Genomic DNA, 27,411 nt, shown 5'->3' on the forward strand with positions numbered 1-27,411 from the left:
TAGTTATAACTGGAAAGAAAGGGAGGGGCAGGTTGTAGTGTGCTGTTTTTTCTTGTTTTAAGAGTGAAGCAAGGGATAGGGTATTTAAAACATACTTAAGGACATCACAGACTTGTCACTTCTTTGAATACAGAAAATTAGATGTTATCTGAAGATTCTGTTTTAAGTTTTTCCAGGGCTATTTCTATGGGACGTGAATGCAAAATAGATCTCTGGTCTGGTTAAGGTGTAGCACTGTGAAGGGGCTTGGGGTCTAGTTGTTAATTTATCATTTTTTTGCATGTCTGTGTTTAGAAATGAACCTGCTAAATACAGAATGTCTTGGTCTGAAGGGACCTCCTGAAGTCTAACAGTGCAACCAAGCCCCTGGTCAAAGCAGGTATTCCATCAGGCTGCTCAAGGATGTGTCCAGTTGAGTCTGCAGCTCATCCAGGATGGGAATTCTGCAGCTTCTCTGAGCAACTGGCAGCAGCAAGTCTGGTTTCATATTCCTCTTTCATCTGGGGCTGACTGTGCTTCAGTTACCCTATCAGTAATCCTGCTGCGGGGGGGGGAGGAGGTTACAAGACAGATATGCCATTGAAATCTCCTGTTAAAGACTTACCTGCTGTGTACAAAGAAGTTTCATCTGTAATTGATGAAGCTCCTGTGATTAGAGTTGCTAATGTAAAGCAACTACTGCTTGTGTGTCAGCAGATTATCCCAGGTTGCTTCCACCCACCCCATTTGGCAGAATTTTAAATCTGTTCCTCTCTGCATTTACATTAGTGGCACCAAATTTCCTCTCACAACAGACAAGATTTTAAATAGAATGACTATTCTATTTTGCTTTGATTTGAATTTTAAAGAAAAGTACTGTTGCAGTGTGAACCTTTATAGCTTTTCATGAGCCTTATTACTCTGAAAGGGAGTCTGATAAAGCTATACCTTCAATGACATGCAGCAAATTGAAAAGGGAAGCAGGTGCTGGGTTAATTCAGGGAAGGCAGCAGTGTGTGTCTCCAGAGTAAATAAATATTAAAGAGCCTTTAAATTAATTTCAGTTCCGTTCATATCATATGGAATCTGTACCTTGTAACACAAGCCCTCCTTCACTAGGAATGCTAAAACTCAAGAGTTAAATACTTGTAAGAATAAAACTCCACCAACAGTTTCAGTAATTCAATAATTTATTCATCTAAAAAAGTGTGTAAAAGTATATAGCTCTCATCCACAAGGTATATATGAATGACATTTAAAATGGAGGTCTTTATTATTATTGTTTCTTTTTATCAAAGTCTTTTTTAGTGTATTGTACCAGCGATATACTGTAGATTTAAAATGAACTTCACATTTTTTTTGTTTTCTTTCAAATTGTCGGCTATATATAAAAGAAGCTCACTGCAAAATGCTCAGAAAAAAAAAAAAAACAAAACCAAAAAGAAATTCAGAACTCCCCAGAAATGTACAGCTTTTACATTTAAAAAAGGTTCTGAAATATACATACAAGCATGCTGGACATTCCCCACCCCCTCCCTCTCCCTTTAGCTCAAACAACTGTAATAATAATTCTGATTTAGGCATGAATTTCCAAAGTTAGAAATAAAAAAAAAAATAAAATAACTTTCTTCACTCTGTAGGAAAGCCAGGGCTTGTACATTTCAGATTAATTCAGTAAAAAACTCACAAGTAAAATAATGCATATTTAAGGGAAATATTATACAGAACTTTTCACACTGAAGTACATAAGATTTTTCTTTAAAATCTATTGCCATTCATTTATTTTGCACAAAAACGTATAAATATGTCACCAGCTTCTCTTAACTTAAAAAAATTAAATAAAAGACACCAGATGAAAACTACTCCTTGCTGCCCTTTTTTTATTTTTAATTTTTGCTTAGAACCAGGTTTCTGGGGAAGAAACGCCCCTGGATAAAAACGGCCCATTTAAAAAGAATAAACAAAATAATAATTCAAAGTTCAGATGACTCCTGGGAACAAATAACCCCCAAATGGTAAAAGATTACAAATGTCTACTTTACATTTTTTCCTCCCCAAGTTAAATTTTTTTATACAAGTTTACAATCTTCATCTTTTTATGCTCTTCAAAAGGCCTTGAGAATTTTCTTTTCTGATTAAGAAAAAATAGTACTGCAATATTTTTAAAGTCAATTTTACACTGTACACATTAGATACAAATGGTTTGATATCAGATTTTTTTTAACCTATACATTGCAAAGAGGATACTCACATGGGAGGTTTGGTGCAGAGAATGAAATAATCCATTTACAGGCTACTTCTCTGACTTCACCTTCTCATTACACAAGCAATTCTTTTTTTTTATTTTATATAATTTGTTTTAAATGTTACATTATCTCAAGAAAAATACTTTTTAAAATCATAGAATTTCATTTTTTTAACCAGAACATGAAAGTCTTTTGGAAGAACTTTAAAATTTGTAGGTTTTTCTCCACAGATAGATAACTAGGTCACACAGCCTGATCAAAGTGCCCGACCCCTCACATAAGGCAGTCCATGCCTGCTGCACAGTGCAACAACAAACATTAGAAAATGGAGTTTAAATATAAACCCCTTGAAGCCTGGAATGAAGGAGTCATAAAAATACTTCAATTAGCCATTAACCTTTAAAATGGCAATCATTTTACTAAACAAAGTAACTTTTCCACCACAGTGGTATAACTTCAAGTACTAATTTAATGATATAATTTTTAAAAATTATTTCTTTGAAATAATATTCCTATAGTCAGAAAAAATACACCAGATTTGTAACTGATTTAGTGTAAACAAAAACCATATTTTTGGATATGTACATGGACGAGTCTGCCCAGAATTAAAGGGCGACTTGGGTTTCAGTAAATAGTTTTCTAGCATCACTAAATTTACTGGAAATATATTTCAATCATAGCTCTACAATAGATTAATTTACCACTTTCCATTTGCCCTTACATTGGGCTTTAAAGTATTTTTCCTCCCTACCTCTCACTCACTCTTCTTCCATTAGGTAGTGTTATCCTTCATTAAACACTGGCCATTTCTTGCTTTAACCAGGCTAAATGCAGGTGAGAATTCCTTAAAATACAAGTATATCCTTACCAGAATATGCTTCCCTTCCCAGCTTGGACTTTGATTGTTATTAGCTTCATTTCTGATTTCTAGGTCAGAAGAGTGAGAGGTATGTAGATAAATAACCCTACAGTGGAACGGAGCTGGATTTTTAAGATATTCTACTGTTCCTGGTCCTTTATAATTTAATCCCTCCCCTCCCCAAACCTAAAAATAAATAAAGTATCTCCAGACCATTCATATCTACATGGACAGGTAACAAATGCATGCATTCATCCCAATCCACTCTGACAGGAACTCCAGGTAGACAGAAAACTCCAATATTTATACGAGACTACAACTGTGTGGACTTTTTTTTTTCCTGCAAAGTCCCAGTTTATGATGATCAAACAACAAAATAAGTTTTGGACAACCCAAACTGGTCACTACAAGGTGTTTTTACTTGCAGGGCTGAAACTGCTCTTGGTTGTTTCTCAGAGTTCCTAATGCAAAAAGATACTGTAGTCTTCCTTAAAAAAATAAAATATTAAAAAAAATAATCACACTGACCAGTAGTTACTGGGCCACCAAACTAACACTGGCTTGAGGTTACTCTGTGTTCACTGTTCTTGGATGTTCCCAGATTTTGGACTGAAGCTGCCAGAGATGTTAATGGGTAGTTTTGTTTTGAACACTGCAGAATTCACATGTGCTTTTGGAGGAACAGAAGCACAGCACAGGACTGGTCTGAAGAGAAGCAAAATTGTGATCTTTGCAGACTGTGGCACGTTTCTCAGGTTGAGGGGAGAATAAGCCAGAAGAACAAGTGCTTTTCTATCTATTAAAGTATATTCATGATGGCGTTGTACAACTGAGTGAGCACCACGAAGTGGACAGGAAGGCAGGAGCTGCGATCCTGAGTGGCAGGGTTACACGTAAGCCAGGACAGTGCATTGTACTGCTCCAAAACAAACCTGCAGAAGAGAAATGCAGAGAGAAATGAAACTGGAATTGTTTACTCCTTTCCTTCTTGCCTTTTCTAGAAGATTTACTTAAACTTATCTCTGGTTTCTCCTGGACGTACAATACAGCCTGGCTGTATTAAAGCTGGTGGTGTTGGCAAAGCAGGAAACTCACTGAAAAGGGGGGCAAGGGGAAGCATGAATTTTTAGTTTTAATATGTTTCAACTTGAAGCAAGCTATTTTAATGTAGGCCCTCCCCAATACGTAGTAGAGATTAAGGAATCAGAGAGGGTCCAATACCACTGTATCCAAAGCCTTGAGTCTTGAACCCCTCTAAGGACAGAGGTTCCACAGCCTCTCTGGGCAACCCGTGCCAGTATTTGATCATGCTTTTTGTGTGATCCTGTATCTGATTAGACTTTCTCCTGTTGTAACTTGTGTCTGTTGTATCTTGTCCTTTCCCTGTGCATTACATCATCCTTTTAATCAAAACAAAGACAGTAGTACCTCAGGACAGCTGTGATAGCTCAGTCCTCTAAAAGGATGCAAATTCAGATCTTCTAGAATAATACATACAGCACCAATGTTCTTAGATTAGATTATTCTTCATTAATGTTATTCTGCTGATTCTGTCTACTTGCTTTAATGTATGTGTTTGTTCACTGGTGTGTTCCACCCTGTATGCTGTCTCATAAAACAAATCTTTTTTCAGTCCCCAACAGGTGGGATGGAGGCAAACAGTCCTCTAGTTATCTTCAACAATATGATGTGCAACCCTGTATCAATTCAGGAAGAGTGTCTCCTTTATATCCCAATTCCTAAGATACTGGTATCAGGAGAGTACTTTTATCTCCATCTATAAATCAGTTTGGTTTGGTGAGTAAAAATAATTATTGACACAGTCCAGATTAGACCACCAGGTAAATAGAACAATCTTTGGGAGGCAAACCAAGGTGTCTACTTGGTAAGGTGAAGCTGTTTCTAAGTGTCCTTTACATAGTTTTATATAGTAGTACAGAAAACTGATGAAGTAACCCTCAAAGTCCTGCTCACTGGTGGTGGAGGTACCAGCTGCAATAGGAGTTGGCCACTGCTCTGAGACATATGTAGGGCATAGCAGAGTTATAAGCTGTTGATAAAGCTGAGAAATAATTCTGCCAGGCTGAAAAGAAAAGGTCCCTCTGAAATTTCAGAGCTCAGTCCCCATAAGCCTTAGGGAGGAAATGCAAAACCTAAAAGGTGTTACCTCAAGACATCTGATGTAGTTTTAGAGTCAAGGGGGTGAGGAACTCGCTGAGAATTTCTGGCAGGTAGAAGCTCATCTGTCTGCGCTACAGAGATATGGTGATGTAATGAGGCCTGTGTAAAGGAAAAAACCATAAATTAACTCTTCATATAGCAAAAGATTCGCAGTGAACAAACATACTCTGAATTGTCTTAATGGAAAATTGGCAATTCTTTGTTGAACCCACCATGACCATATGTATTTCCAAGTTCCACAATGACTACATTTTTGAATAAACTGACTTCTCTTTTTGACTGGAATCAAGGATCTTTAAAAAAAGAGTGCTGAATTCTGTTCTTAATGTTAGTGAGGGAAGAAGTGATGAGGGGAAATACTTGGGATGTGTCAGTGTTTTTTTTGGTATGGCAGTAACAAACCATCCTGAGTCTTCAGCCTCCCAGCAGGAGACCCATCACAGAGTACCATGTTGAGGTCAGGTGTCTGACCAGAACACTTAGTGCAGCCTTTGTCCTTCTCTCTGCTGGTATGCTTTCTCCATCTGTCTCATCTGGAGCAAGGCTTGTGCACTAGTTTATACAGGAGTAGGAAAGGGATTTTGTATTGATCATGTGCTGGGGGTAGAGCGACCATGTAACCCTTTCAAGTGGGTAGGCTAATATGCCATGCAGCCTGCTGAGGCAAAACCTCCAATTGTGGCATGCGCATTAGAGCTGAAATAATTTAGCTCAAAAATACTTAATCCAAATCAGACAAAGATGACTTGAATCTGTATGCCTCACATGCCATACAAGTTTCCTAATTGCAGTGCTGCATAAAGGAGACAGCACCACCTGCTCACTGAACAGTGTGCAAGTTACTGCATGAATTCAGCCCCTTGCTTTTATTAAAAATTGTCCAAACCAAACCAGTATGTTCCAAGTCAAATTAAACATTTAATTCAGCCTAGATCTGAGAGAGCAATTGTGTTGGGCTGGGGGGTGGTGGGGTAGGGAAGGGTGGTGGCTCCTTCTCTCTAGTACAAATCTAGTATAAGTTTATGGAAGGAATTCATAAAGTTGCCTGGAGCTCTGCTGACAGTTTTTACTGTTGGAACTGAAACACAGTCTTTGGATTACAGATTCACAAAAAAAAAGGTAGTTTTACATTTAGCATAAAGCTTCATCTCTAGCTCCAAAAACATGGTGGTTTATTTTTCATATTATTTTGAGCCCTCCATTCTGTCGCTTTAAAGAAAAGCATGTAACTTCAGGAAAATCTATCCATGAAGAGTGCAGAGCATAAGAAATAAGGTTTAGTACTTTGCTGGTGGAGGTGCTATACTGAATATAAAGCCTGCCATGCTGACTGCAAGTCATTGTTAACATCAGTCCTAAAACTGCTTTTTCTGCATGAGGAGAGAATTGAGAAATACTGAATACTTTGATAATTGATCGACATGGATGAGGGAATTTCGTTAAGAGACTTGCAAAAATGTTTAGTATTTGTTAATTAAGCTGGGAATGGATAAAGTAAGTGGTACTAACTTTATTATTCTATGTGTTGTTTGCTCGAATACTTATGTGATACTATTCAAGGCAGATCTTTTACCTTCTTTCCATACTCACTAGTTCCCATTTTTTTGATTCATTCAAATAAGAAGCTGCGTGACACTCTATAGGGATCAGTGAATCCCTAGTAGTGGAACCAACTCTGCTGTATACATTTCGCAAGTACTTGCAATTCTGGAATGGAAGGTATCGGGTTCCTTCTGACACTACAGACTCCACTGTGCAACTTCTACAACTAGGGAAATAGAAATGGATAGTAAATGCTCTATCTGGAGGTGCTACTCTCCTTTCTAACTTTTAACCTATGTGTCATAACTTGATTACAGCAAAATAGAAGGTATGTCCCTCCTGTCTTAGGCTGACTGAAAACAAAAACTGGGATGCTTTTGTAATACCAAATACAGCTTTGGTGATTCTGTATTTAGAAGCTGCCAACCTATTCCACTTTCAGGTAAGGGCTTTAGCAACAGAGAATTAAGTTTTAATAGCCAGCTATCTTAAGTAAATTTAAACCTAAAATTGCATTTCCGTTTCCAGTATTGTCATGGTTGTGGTAACATGCAAAGCCAACATTTTCAAAGAAAATTCAGAGTATATAAATAGAGTTCTTCTCTTTCCCTGTGAAAGACAGACCTTCAGGAAGAGGGGACACTGGTTTTGTGCCTGAGGACAGGATGACCAGAACCACTGTGGAAGATTCTCAGCTTTGGCAGTTGATACGAAGTATCCAAGAGCAAGAGGTTGCTGCTTCAGTTCTTCAGGGGCTTCTCTGGAAAGAAGACGTTCCCCCTGGCTCTGAAAGAAGAGTTGAAAAGGCAGGTTTGTTGTTTGATGTCATTACAGCCCATGCCAATGACATTAATTTTCTTTACTAATTACTTGATATTTAATCCAGTTCTGTCTTGTTATTAATGAGCTATCCTTTAGTCATTCATGAATCTTAGTCAAAGTTGTCTAATCCCTTCCTTTTCCCGCTGTAGTTGGGTTCTCCAGGCTTATGTTCCAGAATCACTTTAGATTCCCAAACAGCAATATTAACCTCCTAAATTGAACTGACTACATGTGGAGTTTGATGCCATGGAGTAACTTGGCAGTACTGGGATCTGGCTATGAATCTGAGCAGCTGCTTGTGTGCATGCAGAGAGTACACCAGTGTTGAATTTGTTTATAAAGCCTCATAGGCTTTTCCTATACATATCAAAGCCAGCAGTTTGCACTGCAGATCTTCCTGACTTCAGGTAGTGGAAGGATGTGTTACTCAAATAGGGAAGAACAGAAAGTATCTGCACCTTTGTAGGTTTTGTGTAAGGTTATGTTTGTTTTTTCAGTTAGTTGCATTGATAGCTTAGGAAAAATAAAATGCTACACTTGCTATTCGTTGCTGTGGAAACTTGGACAGCAGATACTATGCTTTCTTTATATTTGTACTACCAAGGAGGGGAAGTGTGGGGAAAAGGAAACAGCTGTCCTGCTTTTCAATGTGTGTATCACTTATTTATGTACTGTATTTTTGCAGTATTAGTTAGTTGTATTCTTATATATAGACAAAAGAGTTATTTGGAAAGGAGAGAGTTAAACAATGAGAAACTGGCTGTAAAACTAACTTCATCAGATGTTGAGTTGCTGCCTGTCAGCATATATGTTTGTGATTTTATTTCTGTAGAGTAAAACCTAGATGAACCTTCCATACCTGAGGCAGTTGGATAGGAATGCTTGGTGTGAGCTTGGTTACCTCATCTTCTGTGTGTGTGTATATGTGTATCCTTATCTATCTACAAGGGTCTCCCCTTAGGTATGAAAAAGGGTGACTGCCATTCCATTCTAGAGTACATTCCTATTTTAAATGCATTTGGGTTTTTTGGAAACATCCTTTATTATTTTGCTCTTACTTCTATTTCATAGAGGAAAAATCCAAAAGAAGCCTGCAAACTATTTTAGCTTTTAACTTATCCCAGAAGAATTGGCATTGCAGCTCACTGAATCTATAAATATCTTTTAAGTCAATAGGTTAAAAGAAAAAAGATTCCACTGCACAGAAACCAGCTTAATCACAAAGCCTTCACTGCTAGTCCTTTCAAGCAGGTCCTTCCCCAACAGTAGTATCTTGATCAGGAATCAAAGAAAGTTAAACACTCCATAAAGCTTGGAGAAGGCTGCAGCTCACCTGGCTGCAGGCACTCAAAGCCTAACAGCAAACCTTGAAACTGGCTGCTGAGCAATCAGGACTTACACTGCTAAACTGCAGCAATCAATTATGGGTTACATGGATGGAGGCTTGACCTTCCCCGACCCACAAGGTAATGATCACACGCTGTTGCTTTTTTAAAACCAAAAATTACACATCAATTACTAGGCCCTTGTTAATGGTTAAACTGAATTACTATGACAGCTTCATCTAGAAATGGCTTGTCCGGGTCTCTAAGCAATTTGGTCATTAACCTTCCAGTGCTGTTCTTAAGCCACTTGGATGGAGTTCCATTGAGAGTAAGTTTTGTAAATGCATTTCTGAAAGTGGTAGAGAATAGAGATTGTTGAAAGAACTAAATGAGAGAGAGAAATTGTAATGAGTGATGAGTTGTGATTTATGGCTGGAAGGTTTAGTAACAGAATTTAAAACTTTTAATTTGCCAACATACCAGTTTGAAATAACCAAGTGACAGTAATGTGCAATTATTTAGCCTTTGAAAAGTGGGTTGGAGTATTAAAATAAGGTGATCTCAGTACACAACCACCTTACAAAATACAGTATTAGCATTTTTGTGGCTGATGCAGAAGTAATTTTTCACTCGGACTGTATTAAGCTGACCATTGAAGCATTTTTGGCAGAGGTTGCAAGGAAAATGCAGGCAGGACTTTTTCCTTCTGGGTGGTGAAACTAACACCATTTTTAGTTAGTCATTTTCAGGGAGTGAGAATGCTTTTCTTAAGATACCTTATTTACATTTAGAAAAATGCAGTGCTTTGTTACAGAGGCTGAGTGAGTGGCAACATTCACAGGCAAGTATCTTAGCTGTACATATACCTCAAGTATCTATTCTGTACTTCCTTTCATACCAGATTTATAGTTTCTCTTGAGAGTGTTTAAAGCCACCAGTGATAGTCACAGATCCCGATCCAGTTACTTAAGTTATTACAGATCACTAAACCAGAACTTTTAAATGCATGGGGTTATCTGTATCTGTTTCTTGTAGAAAAGTTAGCCTGTTTCTTTAATAAAATACTGTATTATTTAGTAAAGAAGGAATATGCTACTGCTTTAAATGTACTATTTCTAGAATAAAACTTCTCCACAGGAAATTATGAAGCATCAAACTTCTGCATACTTGTGATGGAAACCATTTTAAGAGTACAGCTAAGCCTCTTATACATTTAATTGTGTAAGTAAAAGAGTTCTACCAAACATGATCTGAATTATGTTAAAGCTGATTCAAAAAATATACCTTGAATTACCAAAAATAATTTGCATTTTAAGTAATCATTGGTGTTTGGAACCAACTTTGTAAAAGCCACTTCAAACAAAAATAACTTTACATCACTATGTGCTCTGGGCTAATTTTTACTAAGAAAACAACATTTGCATAAACATCCAGCACCTGCAGCGTTTCTATGGGTAGGGTTTTCCTAGTGGGAGAATTATCTGTCTTGCCTCCCCTAGAAATTCATGTAAACAGAGCTGTCATACCTTCCTTTCTCTCAAAGACTTGTCACTTTGTGCCAGGGACATTCCATATGATTTTCCAGAAAAAAATGGATGAATACAGATTAAATTTATACAGGGGCGTAGACATGGCTCTGCCACATGAAAATATACCTTTTCTCTCCTCCTCCTCTCAATCATCTTGTACACTAACAATTACCTTTACAGATGTAAATAGTCAAGGTAGAAGCATCTTCTACAATAGTATTTAACCAGCACCTACAATCTTAATGTTAATTTCTGCTTGCTGTTGACCTAATTATGTTCGAGAATCTACAGGAAAAAGATTTTTTGTTGGAGGATTTGGGTCTCTTATTGTGTTTTCTTTTAAGTAGCATACACCTTAAAGTGCTACAGCCTTACCCTACTATGCTGGAAGTGAGATCCCACTCCAATGCCAGATGGTGATCCAGGGGAAGGAACTGGGGAGGAATTTGGTGACGAGTGAAGATTCCCTGTTATTAAAATTCTAATGTCATTGTCCATGTCATCTGGGAATGGGAGGTCAAACATGTCATCTGAAAAGGAAAAGAGAAATAATTTCCAGCATGCTGTACTTGCTTTTGTCAGGAATTTTTTGTAACTTATTACCATCCCCTTTAATTTATTTATCATCCCTTTTTTTATATACTCTTGAGACAGATGAAAGCAGAGATAAACATTTTACTGTTTAATCTTTCTTAGTACCTTTGACTGCAACCACACAGACTTGAAAGGGAAAGTTGGCAGACTTCTATTAAAATAATGAATTTTAACAATGGTCACAGAATGAACAAAAATCCTGTAATACCAGCTTAATAAAAATCCAAATTGAACTTTGTAACAGAAAAAGTGACACCTCTCTGTAATTGGTCACAGAAATCCATTAACAAAATAATTGAAATACATTAAACAAACCTACTTATGTTATGCTCAGCAGGTGCTGCTCTTTAGGCTTCTAGTGCTACACACCAGCACTTTGGCATGTTTGCTCAAAATACTTGGGGAGGAGTCCTAGCAGCTTCAAGGAAATTGCTCACAGAATTGCTATGGGCAGCAAGGCCTGCTCCACACTCACAGGCAATGAACCTTCATGATTATTTCAAATACTGCACCAGGATTTCCTACAATGCAGCTTTCAATATTTTACTTTCATCTCAGAAATTGAATACAGTTGTATTATCATAACTTGATATTTTAATTTGGTTTATGTTAATATGGGGGAAGGTCATAGCAACACAGTGAAAATGTATTTGCATTCTATGAGAAGTACATTCCATCGCTCAGTCATTTGCAATGCAGGTTATGATACCGTGAGTAATTTGCATGATGGAAAGCTAAGACAAACACAGAGCAAAAAATTAGAAGCATCACAACATGGCTTATAGGGTTTTTCTCCTTGTCCAGATTTCTCAGCAGGCAAAGAACTTTATACTGTATAATGACATTTAAAGTACATTTTAGGGCACAGAAAGGGACAGTGGGAGCTGTCTGAATTGGCTGGATGAAGTAGAATTGCAGCCACATTTATACTAAAACACATGGAGCCCTAAACAAGTCAGGCATTTCTACATATTATAATAAGTGACATCTCTTGAAAAAGAAGAATTTACTCCACATGAAAGTGGAAAAGGATGTGTTGTCTTGAACTAATTTCACCTGAAGTCCTAGTGTTGAAACAGGCAGGTGGCTGTTTTTCTTCATCTTCTGAAGAGAAACACTGGATTGCAAGAGCAATGAATTAACTTCACTTAAGTTTATTAACTTCTGTCCTACAACCTCAGTAAACAAAACAGAACTAATGTCATGCTCTGCTTAGCCTCCAAAGCATAAATGAGATGGCTAATAGCATAGGAAGCAGTTTAATCATTAAGTAGAACAGAGTTAAGAAAATTAAATTTAACACCATTTTGGAAAACGCCAGTTCTTGTACCCAATTCTAATTAGCATCTGAAGCACTAAAGGGCAGGTTAACGCAGGTTAAATATTTGTCAGCACAGCATTCAGTCAGGATTCTGGGGCCTCGAAAGGACAGCTGCTTAAGTATTAAGAGGGGTAACTTCCCTTCTGTGAGGCCCACTGAAATTCCAGGAGGAACAGATCAAAGCAGACTCTTTCCTTAAAAATAGTTGGCCTTTCTTCCTCTCTATACTGTAACTTCCCTCTTCATAAAATACTTCTGTCGTAAATGTTTGTAGTTACTCTTGGTTTAAATTATCTTACAATCATTTTTAGGGATTTATGGCAAGACAGTTAGGAAAATACTTACTTGATATAAAGTATTAACCGGGGTCTTCCTCACACAAACTATAGGGTTAAATACACTTGAAAAAGCACACTGCTAACATTGAGAATTCTCAGGTTGATGTACTTTGCCTACTTTACAGGAAGATTAAACTTCTAAGCCAAGCACCTCCTTCCTCAAAAGCTCTGGATACAACAGGGCATTGAAGTGAACCACTACTATAAGAAACAAGTTGGCCTGATGAAGTCACAACAACAAGAAAAAGCATTTTATATCCTGTGCCATTTTGCATATTGATTGGTCTATCACTTTTGGAATAAATCAGTATGATTATCTGAAAACAGACTTCAGAAAAAACATAATATATTATCCTTTAACTATAAAGTTTTAAAAACAGCGGTGTTCTCTTTAAAGTAAATTAGGGTAGTATGGGGTCCATGGGAGAACACTGGTCCACTTGCTTAGTTTTTTTATTCATGACTGGTACAGCTCTGCTGATATTCTGAACAGGTGACTGATCATTCGCAAGTATTTCACCTCTTACGCTAGACAAGTGCTTACTTACCGTTAGTAGGGCTGAATCCATCCTCATTGGGGTAATTTGCTGGTGCTACCTGGATAGTAGCAGAGGTTGGAAAAACCAGGATGTGTGTACAGGAGGCATCCTGAGGGGTATTCAGCTGAGATGACTGCAGATTCAGCGCAGTACTCCGGCCAAAGACTGACCCCATAGTGACAGCATCTTCCAGAACAGAAGCAACAGCAGAGACATTAATTTGTATCATCTTCAAAATATATGTTCTGTGTTCAGTTAAATTTCTGTGCATCTAATCTGGATTTGCAAGCTAATTCACGTGTTTAAAGGTTCTTATCTTAAAAGAATAAATTACTAGAAGAGCTTGAAATCAAGATCACAAGTTATATAGATATTATTTATCTATATGAATTTCCATACAATGCCCCACCTTTCCATTCATTCTGCTGCCCCTTAATCAAAGATTTACTTGTTAAATGAGCAACTTTTTTGACACACGTCTGTATAATTATGAAATATACCCCACTTCGGTTGACATGAAAAAAGCATAACTTGCCCTCTATTTTGTCACGTTACAAAATCTCTGCTTTGAAAACTATTCAACTTGATGAGTAATTTTCAAGCTTGTTTAATTCTGTTCCACATAGTAATCTTTTCTTTCTAAACTTGAAGAACTGGAGTAGTTTGTAACGATACGTCACCACGTACATTAAAAAATATGTGCTTACGTAATACAACAAATAAGTAAAGGGCACCTCAAAATTTAATTTTATTTCAGCTTAACTCTGTGGACTGCAGCTTGTAATGGAATTCTCTAAATAACTGAAGCATGTGCAAAGGCAAGTAGGTTTATCCTTACTCCCATCTACACAGACTCCTATTCTTTCACACTGTAGACTCTTACAGTGTCTGCTTGCATGTCCTCCTTGCATGAGGGTGTCTACAACATCACCTTTCAGCTGATGAGAACTGGTCTACCTGAAAACATGACCTCCCCAGGGAAAAGGTCATCAGTTTGACAGTGGCATACAGTGAACTTTCTCCCTAGGAGCCTACACTGCCACTGTAGCATCTCCTCTTAGTATTTTTGGGAATTGGGCTGTCTCAACCTTTTTTCTACCACATTTAGCCATGCTACTCAAGGTCATCTTGTTGGACTCAAAAGTCTCCCAAAATTGCTGTGCTTATGTGATAGCTATGATAAAAGAAGAAGAGTTTCATTGGCATTTAAATAGTTGGATAAAACTTACCTGGCATCACAACAAATGACCCCTGTGGCTCCATGGCAACTAAGCAGGCACTGAGGATAGAAGGAGAGTCTGCTGATGAGATGCCACACATGCGGCACACCTCCTTTAGTTGTTTGCTGATTGTCTGCAGGGAACATTCCCCAAGGAGGATACTCCAGTCTGAAATGAATAAACATTATGATAGAACAGAATGGAGTTCTGAAATAGCTAGCACTTGCTTGAAAATAGCAAAATATTAATAACACTTTGCATTTCTTTAACACTGTACTATTCTGGACTGCCTCCCCATGTAAACAAGGTGTATGGCTCTGCAAACTGGGTATTCAAGCAGTTACTGCCGAGTATTTTATTCTGGGGTAGTGTGCTGGTCTTCCCGTGAACTAACTGCATTACTCTGGCAAATCACTGAAGATGATGTGTTTCTTTAAGAATGAGTCTTTCATTCTACCTGTAAGGAGGAGGTACTTATATGATGTGAAGCGGGGCAACAGATTAAGGGTTCTTTTTCTAAGATTTTGTAATGTTTGTTTTGTTTTGTTTTTTTATTTACATACCAATCTTTTCCTGAAATGCACTGATTCTTTCTGAAAAAAAGGACATCTGTTTTCATCTAACATGCTGCATAATTGGAATACTTGAAATGTAAGCAAAGAGGTATGAATTCACACACGTGACATCAGAGAAATTTTGTTAAACTTTGTTATGAGTAAAATACACTAAATAAAGCAGATTTCAGTGGAGGTGCAGATATACATTCAAGAAACTACATTTAGCCATTTAAATGACATTATGGGTCCCAACAGAGGAAGGGAGTTGCTGATTAAATTCTTAATCTGTTTTCCTGCCTTCGTTCCATTTAACTTCTGTGTGTGAGATGGATACCAAATTCCCCTAACAGGGCAGGCAACAGCTCTTCTTCCCTGCATGTACTATATGGGAGAAAGCATTTAATTGCTGCTTTTTCCTCCCTAGAGTATTTCTTTGTGCTTGCAGACTGAATTGTTATTTATTGTGCACCGTTTTAAATTTTTTTTTTTTCCCCCATCTCATGAAATACAGAATCTCTTAAAATAAGCTAACCAGAGGAATTCATGTCTCCTTCAGTTATTAATGTAAAAGACAAACACTCATCAAATATCTTTATCCTCCTGTCTAATTTACCTTCATGTTCCAACTCGGGAGATGGGTGAAGACTGAGAGCACCCTCTCAGAATCCCATTTTCTTCCAGTCAGTTACCAGACAAAACCTGGATAGTGGCCACAGCCATTAGAAATGGCAGAAAAGATGCTGAATGCATGTATTTAAGTTAGTGAGAGGACTCACTGTTGAAGTGAAGCAAGGCAGTCCCTACCCTTGTTGGATTAAGGCACCTATACCTAAACCACTCCAGAGCTCCCTTTCAGTTCCCACAAAGCTGTTCGGAATGCTAAATCTTGGGAACTCTTGGCAGACTGCAGGGAGTGCCTTATTGCTGATTAACACGGATTATCAGCTAATTTTGTATACTACAGAAAAAAAACCTGAATTTTTTTTGTTCAGTAACTTTTTTTTGCAATAATTTTTTGTTTGTTTAGTTTAAGTTTAGGAATCAGAATTGAATCTCGTTTCTATTTCTGTAACAGGATAACTATTGTTCACATCTTTTTCTAACATGTGACATACCCCATGACTTCCACTTGGAAGTACACTATGCAAATACTAGTTAATCTACACAACATCGACAAGACATGAGGGAGTAATGTCAAACCCAGCGTACAAACAAGCAAATTGTTTATGCAAACCAATACAAAAATTCAGTGCCAGGGTAGGATTATCCCTCTCAAGTTTCTGGTTTTAAAGGTTTGTGATCGATTCTGTAAGTCATTCTGCCTTGCACACTAAGGCCATGCCTCCATTCCAAAACCACCAGCAGTGACAGCACTGACATCTCATACCTTTTAACTCCCCGTGGCCTAGGCGGCCGAGCCGCCCGATTACAACTCTCCAAGGCAGTGATGTCATCTGTACAATACCAATGCACCATTCCCACAGCTTCTGCAGACCAATTTTACGTGCAGACAACTTGCTCCTCCTTGACCTGGAGGTTAAGGAAAAAGAAAAAAACAAGAAAGATGACCATTGAGGACAATATTCAGATTTCTATTCTATATGTTTATTTCACTGCTTACCCTCTATAGGAGTTCTTACAGTTCTGTGGCGTGCCTAGCTTACCTTTTACTAACAAGAAGCAGAAAAAGGATGTGTCTGCTTTCAGTACTATTATTGCAGTGACATGCAACACACCAGTTGTTCTTGAAGGTAAGATTTGTAGGTAGCATTTGTAAAACAAATGTAACACAGTAACTTTTTTCCTCTGGAGTTTAAAAGTGCCAACTGAAATATAACATTATCGTGATCACATCAGCAGGAAAGGGATCACATCATTAGAAGGGACATGAAAAACTGATGGGAGAGAGGGATGACAACTATAGACCTAGATATAAAGTAAAAAGTAAAGGTTTCTACCTGTTTGGTAAATCAATATTAACTATGCAGGTTTCCAACAATTCACCATGAAGGTCAGTGCAGGATGCCAGAAGCCAACGCTGATCGTGAGACAAACAATATCCAACAAAAAGCACATTGTATTTCTGACTGGCCTCTCCAAATGTTTCTCCCAGTTCTGTCTGTTTGTCTTTGATGGGTGCCAATATGAAAGGAGGTGAGTATAGCTGGATTGGGCTGGGCCTCTGCAATAAAGTCAACACAATCATCAGCAGATACATCAAAAACTATTTAATGCAAGAAACACGCAAACACAGATTGGCAGTGAGTACAGAAAAATGTGAGTTTGAAACAAATTCATAGTCCACAGAGATACTGGGAAAAGGGTGGTTATAGACAATTCATTTCTGCTAGTTAAAACTGATGCACTTCAAACCTTATCTAAAGATTTCTTTTTGTATCCAGGGAAACTAAGGTATGAAAACAGTCTTTGGATAGGGTGATACCAGTCTCTGAAACAGTCAGGAGCTTAAACCTGTTGCTCTGTATATCCTTTTGCTAAAATTGATGCCATCTGCTCACCTCCGTCCATTCATATACTACCTACAGAACAGTGGATACCACAGTCTGATGTGAGGTACCAAGGTCTTCAACTCAGAAATTGCTCAGGTAGAGCTCAGACTTAATGTACAGTTTTCTACCGAGGCATTAGGTATAACATACTTCCATGAACATTGGGCATGATGTCAGAAATTCTTTATAGCTCACAGTTTTATTTCAGAAATACTTTGGGTTTTGAATCAGAACTAATTCATCAGATGTGCTATATATGTGATAGTGCTTCTCTTTCTTTAAGAGACAAACTACCCCTCACCCCTCAGAAAACCAACCTGCAAAAGGTTATAAGAAATCAAGGCCATTCAACTCCATTTAACAATAAGTAGAAGCAAATTAGTATTGTAAATAATACACATGCAGCCCTCCTGCAGAGCCTGACAGTAATAAGTTATTCAATCCATCTTTTAATTAAAAAAAAAAAAAAAGTGAAAATCACAGGAGGCTGAGACTGGGAGGGACCTCTGATCACCTAGTCCAATCCTCCTGCTTAAATGGTCAACTAGAGCAGGTTGCCCAGGACTCTTTGAGTATCTGCATCATTGGACATAGAGCGATATTGGATGTCATCTCCAATGATGGAGATGTTCAGCCTGCCAGGGCAGCTAATTCTAGTGTTCTATCACCCCTACAGTAAAAAGTTCTCTTGTGTTTTTTTCATTTAAAAAGAATTTCTTGTATTTCAATTTGCGCCCACTACCTCTTGTCCCATCACTGGGTACCACTGAGAAGAGCCTGGCTCCATCTTCTTTACTCCTTCCCGTTAGGTATTTATACACACTTATCAATCAGAGCCCTCCTGGCTAGACAACTGCAGCGCTCTCAGCGTCTCCTCAGTTGTCAGACGCTCCAGTCCCTTCATCACCTTTGTGGCCCTTTGCTGGTTTTGCCCCGAGACGTTCGTGTTTCTTGTACTGAGGAGCCCAGAACCAGACAGAGTACGTTCCAGGTGGGGCCTCACCAGTGCTGAGGAGAGGAGAGCAATCGCCTCTCTTGCTCTACTGTCAGCACCCTTCCTAATGCAGCCCCGTCTGCTGTTGGCTTTCTTTTCTGCAAGGGCACGTTGCTGGCTCACATTCGTCTTGTCCAACAGGACCTCCAGGTCTTCTTCTGCAAAGCTGCTTTCCAGATGGTTGACCCCAAACCCATCTTTGCTTTATAACTCCTCTCTGAAGAAAAAACATGATGGGCCTGACCAGACATGCTCGGTAGTTTAGAAACAGTCAGGGTACTTAATTTTTCAGGCAATGTTTGGAAGTCTGCGGTGCAGACTGATGGCAAACGCGTGTAAAATGGAAAAAGTAGAGATCTGATTAATTAAGTATGCTAAATGCAAGCTGCTCATGGAAACATTAGCCCCTGTTTTGGTGTCTTTTGTATCTTCAGGAAATTAAACATGAAATGCAAGATGCAAGTTAATCAGCTTAGAGGAAAAGTAAGTTACAGTGTTTTCTTAGAGTCATTAAGGGGTATCGTATTTCTGCTTATGTCACTTTCTAGAAGTATACCGCCCTGACAACAGTGCAGGAACATTAATTAAAGGGAGGGAGATGCTTGCAGGGGTCTTGCAAGTTTATTGCTCTTGCCCTTACACCTAGCTTGTAGTATGACTGTTGTAACTTGCTGCAAAATCTGTCCTGCTGAACAGATTTTGAGGGAAGTATGAGGAGAGAGTGTGAAGAGGAGATGCCTGGGGTGATACTGCTCTTATAAATTTTCAGTGAGAGCTTCTGGTTTTACGTGAGTAATGAAACTTGCTGATAGGTTGGTTTTATGATGATTTTGAAATTAGGTTTTTAAACCCTAACAAGCATGCCTTTATCCCAAGGTAAGTGTTTAACTGTCTCGTTGGTCCATTAAATCTAAATAAAACAGTCATCGTTATCTTTCAAAGAATGAAAAACATTCACGGAAAGTAGAATGGATTATTCTTTTGAAATCCCTGAAATTCCAGAAACAGGGCTTAAATATTTACAGTTTAAAAAACAGATGAGAGAGAAGCCCACTGAAACAGAGGGATTTCTCCATTTCGTCAAGGAGTTAATATGGTATCTGTAATTAGGCACAGGAACTTAATTCATATATATGCATACGTACGTGTATATAAAGGTTGGACATAAACACTTTCTTGCAGAAGTACTATAGACTAAAACTACAAAATGTCTCAGAATCCCAAGTAACGACATACTATTTTCTCTTCTTTCACGCTGATCTTTAACCTTTTACTTTATGACTCAAAACCAGAAGCTTAAAATGTTTTGAAAGCAAGTAGTCTGACATTTTTCATACTATTTTCTATTTAGTATTAGCTTACCTTTTCCCTTTATATTATCATTGTCTTTTATACCTTGAAAAAATACTCCAAAAAGTATTTTCTCTATTCTTTTTTTGATATTTGAGAAAAGGGGTTACACTTTAATAGCAGGCTTTCATTTTCTTGACACCAGTACTAACCTCAGGATTTTTGAGGGTCATCTCAATGCTGGCAGCAGGCCCAAAGCCTGTGAGAGACTTGATGTGAATCTGTGTGGGCAACGGCCTCCTGCATTGGCAGTACACGGAAAATGCCAAAGACTTCAAGTGCTGAATGTAGAAAACCTGTTCATCCTTCATTGTCTGCAGCATGTACTGGCAAGGCACAATCTGTATAATTCATATAAACAATAAAACATCTTTAAAGAGCTGTTCATTAATATCAAACCAGACTCACACATTCATTAGCCATTTAACAACCCTGACACTTTGTACGTGGTATTCAATTATTTGCATTACAGTATCCTATCAGGGCTACTGCCCTTTTGCACAAATGGCTGCAACATTCAGGGACTATATTCCCTGATACAAAACTGCTGTTTCCATTATAATGATACATTTAAGGTTGCAAAATCTCTCAGAAAGCTAAGACTTGAACCGAAGAGTCTTCTTACAGGGCAACAACAACTGAATAGTACTAGAATACATCAGTAATAGCTGACACACAATAGCAAACACAGCTTACCAGAAACTCTCACCAAATTTTGCTTTCTGTAATATGAACACCATTGAACGAGAAACACAATCAACTACACAAAAAGAACGGATTATTTTCCCCAGTCAAGTCTTATTTTTCTGAAGTCCACTTTCTCATTCATATGGCAATTTGGGAAGGGCACATAATTAATTACATGTATAACTTTTATCAAAGTATACCACAAGAAGTAACTACTAGTGGCTTTTAAAAGCAATAGCCTAAGACTTGGGGGTAGTTTTCATTTTTATTTTTTTTAATCCTCAGTCCCAAGCCAAACACCCATATTCAAACACTTTTAAATTTTTAAAACTCTTTTTCTGATCAACATCTTCATTTGCAGGTAGCCTTTACTATATAATCTCGGTATTCGGAACTTTGTGTTTAGGCAGGTTTGCTTCCATAGTTTGTGGTTAGAATTAATACTTGTTTGCTGGTCATGTGCGAATCAGCACTACGGTGTCATTCTTAAAGAAGATTGTAGAGAGCAGAATTAAGATTCTATTACAACGATTTATGTGGTTGTTTCTCCTTTTCAATTTAGTAAACTGTGGAAGCTCAGCAATCTTGTGCTGCTGTTCAGTTTTATTTGTTTCAGAAAGTAATGTGGAGCAAGACACTTAAATTTACATGTTCAACCACCAAGAAACAGAACTACAGTAAGATTTGCCTATGAGATTTGAGTTTGATGGTTAAGACCCATCTGTGCAACAAGAACAGATAGGAGAAATGGCATAACATTCCTTAAGTAAACACAGCGTAACAAAAATAATGTTTTCAGTTCAAATCCTTTTAAAAATCAGAATTAAATCCCTGTAAACTCTTTTTTATGTACTGTTGAGAAATAGAGTGCCCTAGATGTGGCTGTGGAAACGTCTTTTCTTTTGAACAGTGAGATCTTTGGAGCAGAAACTGTCAATACAAAATATTTATCTCTAACACTATGAGACCCAAGCAGATTCTTTTAACAAATATTTTCAGTAGTAATAAAACTTAAATATCACAAAACTTTTACTACTACATCATTCTTGCTTGAACCATTGGAACCATGGTAGCATATTCTACTTACTAAATGTGACTATGTTTTTAAAAGACAACTTCTGTATCAAGAATTTCAGAAGCTGGGCTTTTCCACTCTATATATGAATTGTAATAAATCTGTAAACATTTGGGTTTGATTTATTTTGAAATAACTGTGTATTTGTGTATACTACGTACAGCTGTGAGAATATTGTGCTGGTAACTATATCATGTTACCCTGTACTTACAGAAAATTGTCTACTATTTTGACTTAAAGTGGCAAAATGCCACATGTTTTGAGAAACAAACATTAAGTGCCCGGAAAATAAACAGTACTTCGAAAGAGTTGGTGAGCCCATTAGTTGTGTTATACAGACTAAGATACAATTTCAATACACAGTTTACATGTTCTTGTATTTCAGACATTGTGGTGTCAGGGCCTATTTTATTTTTAGTATCTTCAGGCCTGAATCAATTACATTGCCTGCAGTCTGCCACCATACAAAGTTGTGAGTCTGATTTTCAGTTCATCTCAAAGCCTGAAATATTTTGGTGACAGTTTCCCCCATCATTTCAGGGAATGATGAGGTCAAGATTACCAAAAATGACAAATGTTTTCCATGCCCAATTTGAGATGCTGTAATAACTTCCAATTCTTTTTTTTAGAATTTAAATTAAAATGTATACAGAAATCATTCACGTGCCGCTTCTTGCGCATGTTGCAGATGTATGTGCATTGCTTGTAATCTCTGGCCTCCCATTCTCCCCCCCATTTATTTAGACTGAGCCACTGTGAAAGAGGAGGCATGGCGAAATGCCGGCAGTCTGGGCAATAGGCCAAGCTCTGCTTCTGACTACACAAATTCAATTCTGAAGTAATTCCATAGTAAGTAACTATTATTATATGCCAAGTTACATGGTAAATTATTTTTAAGAAGCAGATAATAACAATACAATAGTTAAATTATGCATTAAATGTCTAGTTTCACATACTTCTTTTGGATTAAACAGTATAAATCAAGAGAATATAAAAAGCAAACAACTCAACATGCAAAGTAATCGAAGGAGCAACTGGACATTTTTGGCAGTGGCAATCCAAGTTGCAACTTAAATAATTGAAATCTATCTTCAGGAAGCATCTAGCACGTATGATTGCTAGAAGCATGCCACAGATTTGATGGAAGGATACTGTGGCTGCCTTAAGTTAATTTCCTCATCAAAACAAAAGTAAGCGTTTTTTTTTAATACATAGACTTGTACTATCAACAAAATAATTTGTAAATGTCACCTAAATTTTATATATTAACTTCCATTTTCTATCTTTTAGTATAGCATATGTATCAGAAGTACGCTGTGATAGAGTCACTCTCCAGTGTGAAGATAGAGGAAGATAGAATTACCTGGAGAATGAAAGAATTCCTCATATTCTCAGGCAAGTTATCCAACATTTCTGTGTAGCATCTCATCAAACTTAACAGCCAAAAGTTGGTTGAAGCAGATTCTTCATCTGCAGTGTAGGTAAAAGGATCCACCATGTAGATGACAACTGCTGGAGGATAGGCATTGCTGTCCGCAGACTCTGGTTCAGTGGGAATCCCTATTCTTTCCCTCTCTGTAACACTAGAGACATACACGTTGTTAAATTCAAAGGCAAGTTGAAATCATTAATTACCGTTTTCCTGTAAAGGTTTGCAAGGCTGAAGCAGAGGAGCGAAGAGGGGAGTACCAAGTGGTTCTTATGTTCAGAAGCAAAACTAAAAACATGGCAACAGTGACTGAGGAGAGATGGCTTTTACTCACAGCCATTCTTAATCCAAAATACCTGTTACTAATTATGCATTAAAGATACTTACCATGAAGTCTAACATAATCTCATTTAATGCAATCAAGAATAGATTATGTCTGAAGAATATGGAAAAGTTGACTAATATTTGCTCTGTGAGTTTTCTTTCTACGTATGTGCATGCCTGGTTTTTGGTGCTGTTTAGCGTTTTCTTTTGGGAGAGGTGGAAGGGGGAGGGAAGGTATTGAGAACTGAGGAAAAGTGCCAAAGTAATATTCGTGGAGACTGAAGTCCTCTGTCTGATTACAGAAAAGGTTCCAATGGTAATGGAAGGAGCAACTGAATTTTTTTTTGCTTGGTAAAACGCTCCTCCATGCCTCAACCATGAATAGGAGGCTCAACATCTGTAAGTGATAAAAAGCAGCTCAGACTTACTTTGTCAGAAACCATGCTGCAGTTGATAAAATGGTATTTTGCATAGATCCAGTGAACAGATGTCTTAAGGATAACCTGAACTACAACAGGATGTGGGCTTTTCACTTAAGATACAGGAACTCCATAACATATATCATGACTATTAGTAATATGCATTATTATGAAAGTAATGAAAAACATGTTCCCTCAGGAAGTTACTTACATAAGATGTTAAAAAACCTTTTCCTGATTTTTATGTTTGATGGATGGCTATTTATAATGAAGTCTTTGAAAAAGTTGTGCTGCTAAAATTTATTTTCAAGTAACAGCAATATAATCCTGTTTCCTGACCTCACAGTATACCTGCTTGCAAAGCAACACTTGCAATGCAAGCAAATTAGAAAAAAAATTCCATAGATTGCATTTTGTATCTGCTAACGTTACAGGTGTGATGGTGTGGCTCACATAAGAGGCATTCAGTGCCACATGAGATATCCTGCAGTACCTGACACAGGTGAGGCCAAGCTAGCAGATACGGCTCAGAACCTATGAGACACCTTGTGTTTTTCTTGTACTGCAACTGCAGACCAGGTGGGGCACCCTAAGGCATCTCAAACAGAACTACAACACCCATGTTCACCGCAGTTGAATCAAGTTTTGTTTCTTGTAACAAAAAAGGGGAGGTTGTTTTTTTCCAGCTCCCCTTTATCAGTAACTGCTATGAACAAATAAAAATGGGCCCTGCTCCATTTACAACTGGTCAGTAGTCCTGCACATGTCAGAGGGTCCTCTCCTTTCAAGGATTTACATAAGGCTTAAAGGTTGAGTTGTATGAAAGCAGGAACACAGCGGATTTAATTAGAAGTGCTCTATGAGTCGTTTGAGCAGTTAAGTAACTTACCCTTCCTGTCCTTCTTGTTGCTGTTGTGGTAAGTTTTGACCCGATTCTGTGTCTCCTCCAGGACCTGTGCTTCCTTGTGAGCGGTCTGCTGTGTTTCCCCCAGTGCTGGTGTTTTGCCCCGAACCAATGTTCCCACTAAACCCTGGAGTAGAGGTAGTGGCCATCTGGTTAACGCCGGGTGTTGCAGAAGATGCTGACATCTGTGGCACAGAGGATCCAGAGGATGAACTACTTCCTGCTGGAAGGCTAGTGGTCCCACCACTGGGTGTGGAGTTGAAAGAATTGCCTGCTGGTGGTGCCCCAGCAGCTGAAAGACATGTTGAATTTGAGGGTACAGGTCCAGTGTTCCCAGGTACTGTTTGCGTCTGGCTGGCTGGCGCTGGGGTTTGGTACTTCGGTGGTAGCAACAGGCTGCTGTCAAGCTGCAGAGTGGCTAAGTAAGGTGCTGAAATAGCATAAAAGAGGAGAGGAGATTAATGACAGTCTGTCGGATCAAAGTGAACTGCATTAACCATAAAGTCATGCAGTATTTTCTGCACTTTTAGAATACCCTAAGAGTATACAAATACTCCGTGAATGCAATCTCCATGATAAATATTTACTTTGGAATCCATTCTTCAGGGTTTCCGTTCTAAGTGATATGAATCAAATGTCTTTAAAAACAGGACTGACTTTGCGGAGCTTTGTGAATCCAAGTTGGTACTGACATGGTACTGACATTATCTCTGGCTAGACTGTGTTGCGATAACAGCTTTATACAGTGTTCAGCTTTGCAATATACTACAAGTTATCTTTGTCAGACTGAAAATCTAAAAATCCTTTTTACCTGAGCTACAATAATGGCAAACTTTAATATAGTTATTTCTGCTCCTCAGTATCAGAAAAAGAGGTATCACAGTGATTATTTTTAAGTAATAAAAAATAAGTAAATGAGTATTTATTATTTATTTACTCTCAGAGGCCGTAAATCACCAGCAGGGGAAGTTTCCAACACTGCCCCTGCCAGATGCCTCAGGTGTGAAATGAACAGCCCAATTCCTCAACTGGCTGTGCACACGCTACATACTTCTGCATGGAAACCTGGGGTATTTAGGTTAAGTAGTGTTGTAATAATTCCTCCCTCCCAGTTACGTGGTAAATTAAAATTAAAAGCACACTGAATGAGGCAACAGGGTCATTTGAGATAGATGGGTCCTAGCCTGTTCTGCCAAACCTTCCTCAAAGGATGGGGCAAGCATTCTTACACTTTTTTCCAAAACCAGATCACCAGTCCTCGAAGTAAGCAGACTTAAGAATTGTCACACCTTTTTCGGAGCAAAGGGAGTAAGCACTTTTCAAGAAACCACTTAAACATTCCTCGCTATTTTTAAGCAAAGTAGTAGTTTGCACATTTCAGCTGAAGCATGTAACATTTACGTGGCTGGTGTTCTGTGATCACTGCCTGTCTTGCTGACCATCACTGTCTCAGCAAATGTATTTCCAGTGACATTTCGGATGGGTCTCTGTCTTGTGCTAAGATCCCATTTCTCAGTCATATACACAATACATGTTATGTTGCCTCTGGATCCGTTCTGGAAGGGAACAATGACGTCTCTTCCCAGATGAAATCTGGGAGCAATGTTTGTTAGATGAGTCCAGGGACTCATCCAGGCTCAGCGAGGACCAGTCTTCTGATAATACCCCAGCAAACTTGATATCCTTCCATACTCTCAGATTCTACACTCCTTCGTGAAACAAGCACAACTGACATTACGTTATAAAAGAACAAATATGGCAGGTTGCCGTAACAAAAACAAAACAACGCACAAAGACTAATCTTTTAAAACGTGTCACTGTTTCAGCCTACATGAGGTCCAGAGGAGACCGTGTGGTCAGGGTAATGTGGTTCCAGGTATCCACACCCAACAGATTGAGGGCCCAGTCATCAAGGATACTGTTACTTTCTCTTCTTCACCTGTGTTAACTCATTCTTCCTTTGCAGAGTTTTAGTGAACTCGCCTCTTATACAAATCAATGTTATGCTTCAAGGCACCATGCACATCATTCTGCTGCACAGGCGTGATGATGCGTATCAGCAGCATAAAAACCAGATCAATTTATACATTCAGTCTTGTGTGGAACATCTTTGAGACGTACAAACATCTTATACCAAACTGACTTTTCTAAAAAGATAAGAATTGGCTTTTGAATCTCTGACATGATCACCAGACTGATAAACAACACCACCACTTTCTAAAGTAGGCAAATTTAACACAGAAGGATTAAGAAATTAAGATAAAGCCTCATAACACCTTTTTTATTTTTAAAAATGGATCATAATTTGTGACTTAAGAAAAAGCCCCCTGTTTCCACCTACTGTAAATAACCTCTAGAATACCTATAGAAAATGAAACAGCCTTACTAGTGCCACAGTAGACTTACCTAGGTGATGCCGGCAAACTTGCGCGTAAAGTTTGAGTCTGGAATGATTGTCACACTCCTCAGTGCCCCAAGGCTGGTTAAACCATTCGCTCACGAGCTCATCCGTTAGCTTTTGTGCCACAGTCTTTCCCACCCGCATAATCCCATCACGTAACACTTTGCAGATTGGTTTGTGCTGGCCAAGTCTACACATCTGGTGAGGAAAGAAGAAATGCTTGTAACTAGATGCCAAGCACCTGAATAAGTTACGCAGACTGGTTT

General features: G+C 38.2%; 1 protein-coding gene across 2 annotated transcripts in view; it reads right to left on the reverse strand.

Annotated features, from left to right (window-relative positions):
* Window positions 1-1,314: 1,314 nt before the first annotated feature.
* Window positions 1,315-27,411, reverse strand: part of MED13L (mediator complex subunit 13L) — a 204,047-nt gene continuing 177,950 nt past the window's right edge. For both annotated transcript variants that reach the window (XM_075041838.1, XM_075041839.1), the window contains exons 20-31: window positions 27,151-27,343; window positions 24,730-25,174; window positions 23,032-23,251; window positions 20,059-20,247; window positions 17,011-17,234; window positions 16,440-16,582; window positions 14,505-14,663; window positions 13,285-13,461; window positions 10,859-11,013; window positions 7,432-7,593; window positions 5,252-5,364; window positions 1,315-4,016 (exon numbers count right to left, since the gene is read on the reverse strand). In XM_075041838.1, coding sequence (XP_074897939.1) covers window positions 3,884-4,016; window positions 5,252-5,364; window positions 7,432-7,593; window positions 10,859-11,013; window positions 13,285-13,461; window positions 14,505-14,663; window positions 16,440-16,582; window positions 17,011-17,234; window positions 20,059-20,247; window positions 23,032-23,251; window positions 24,730-25,174; window positions 27,151-27,343 — 2,313 coding nt within the window. In that variant the 3' untranslated portion in view covers window positions 1,315-3,883. The remainder of the gene's footprint in view (window positions 4,017-5,251; window positions 5,365-7,431; window positions 7,594-10,858; window positions 11,014-13,284; window positions 13,462-14,504; window positions 14,664-16,439; window positions 16,583-17,010; window positions 17,235-20,058; window positions 20,248-23,031; window positions 23,252-24,729; window positions 25,175-27,150; window positions 27,344-27,411) is intronic.

The sequence above is a fragment of the Buteo buteo genome, chromosome 11, assembly GCF_964188355.1.
Source record: "Buteo buteo chromosome 11, bButBut1.hap1.1, whole genome shotgun sequence".
NCBI lineage: Eukaryota > Metazoa > Chordata > Aves > Accipitriformes > Accipitridae > Buteo > Buteo buteo.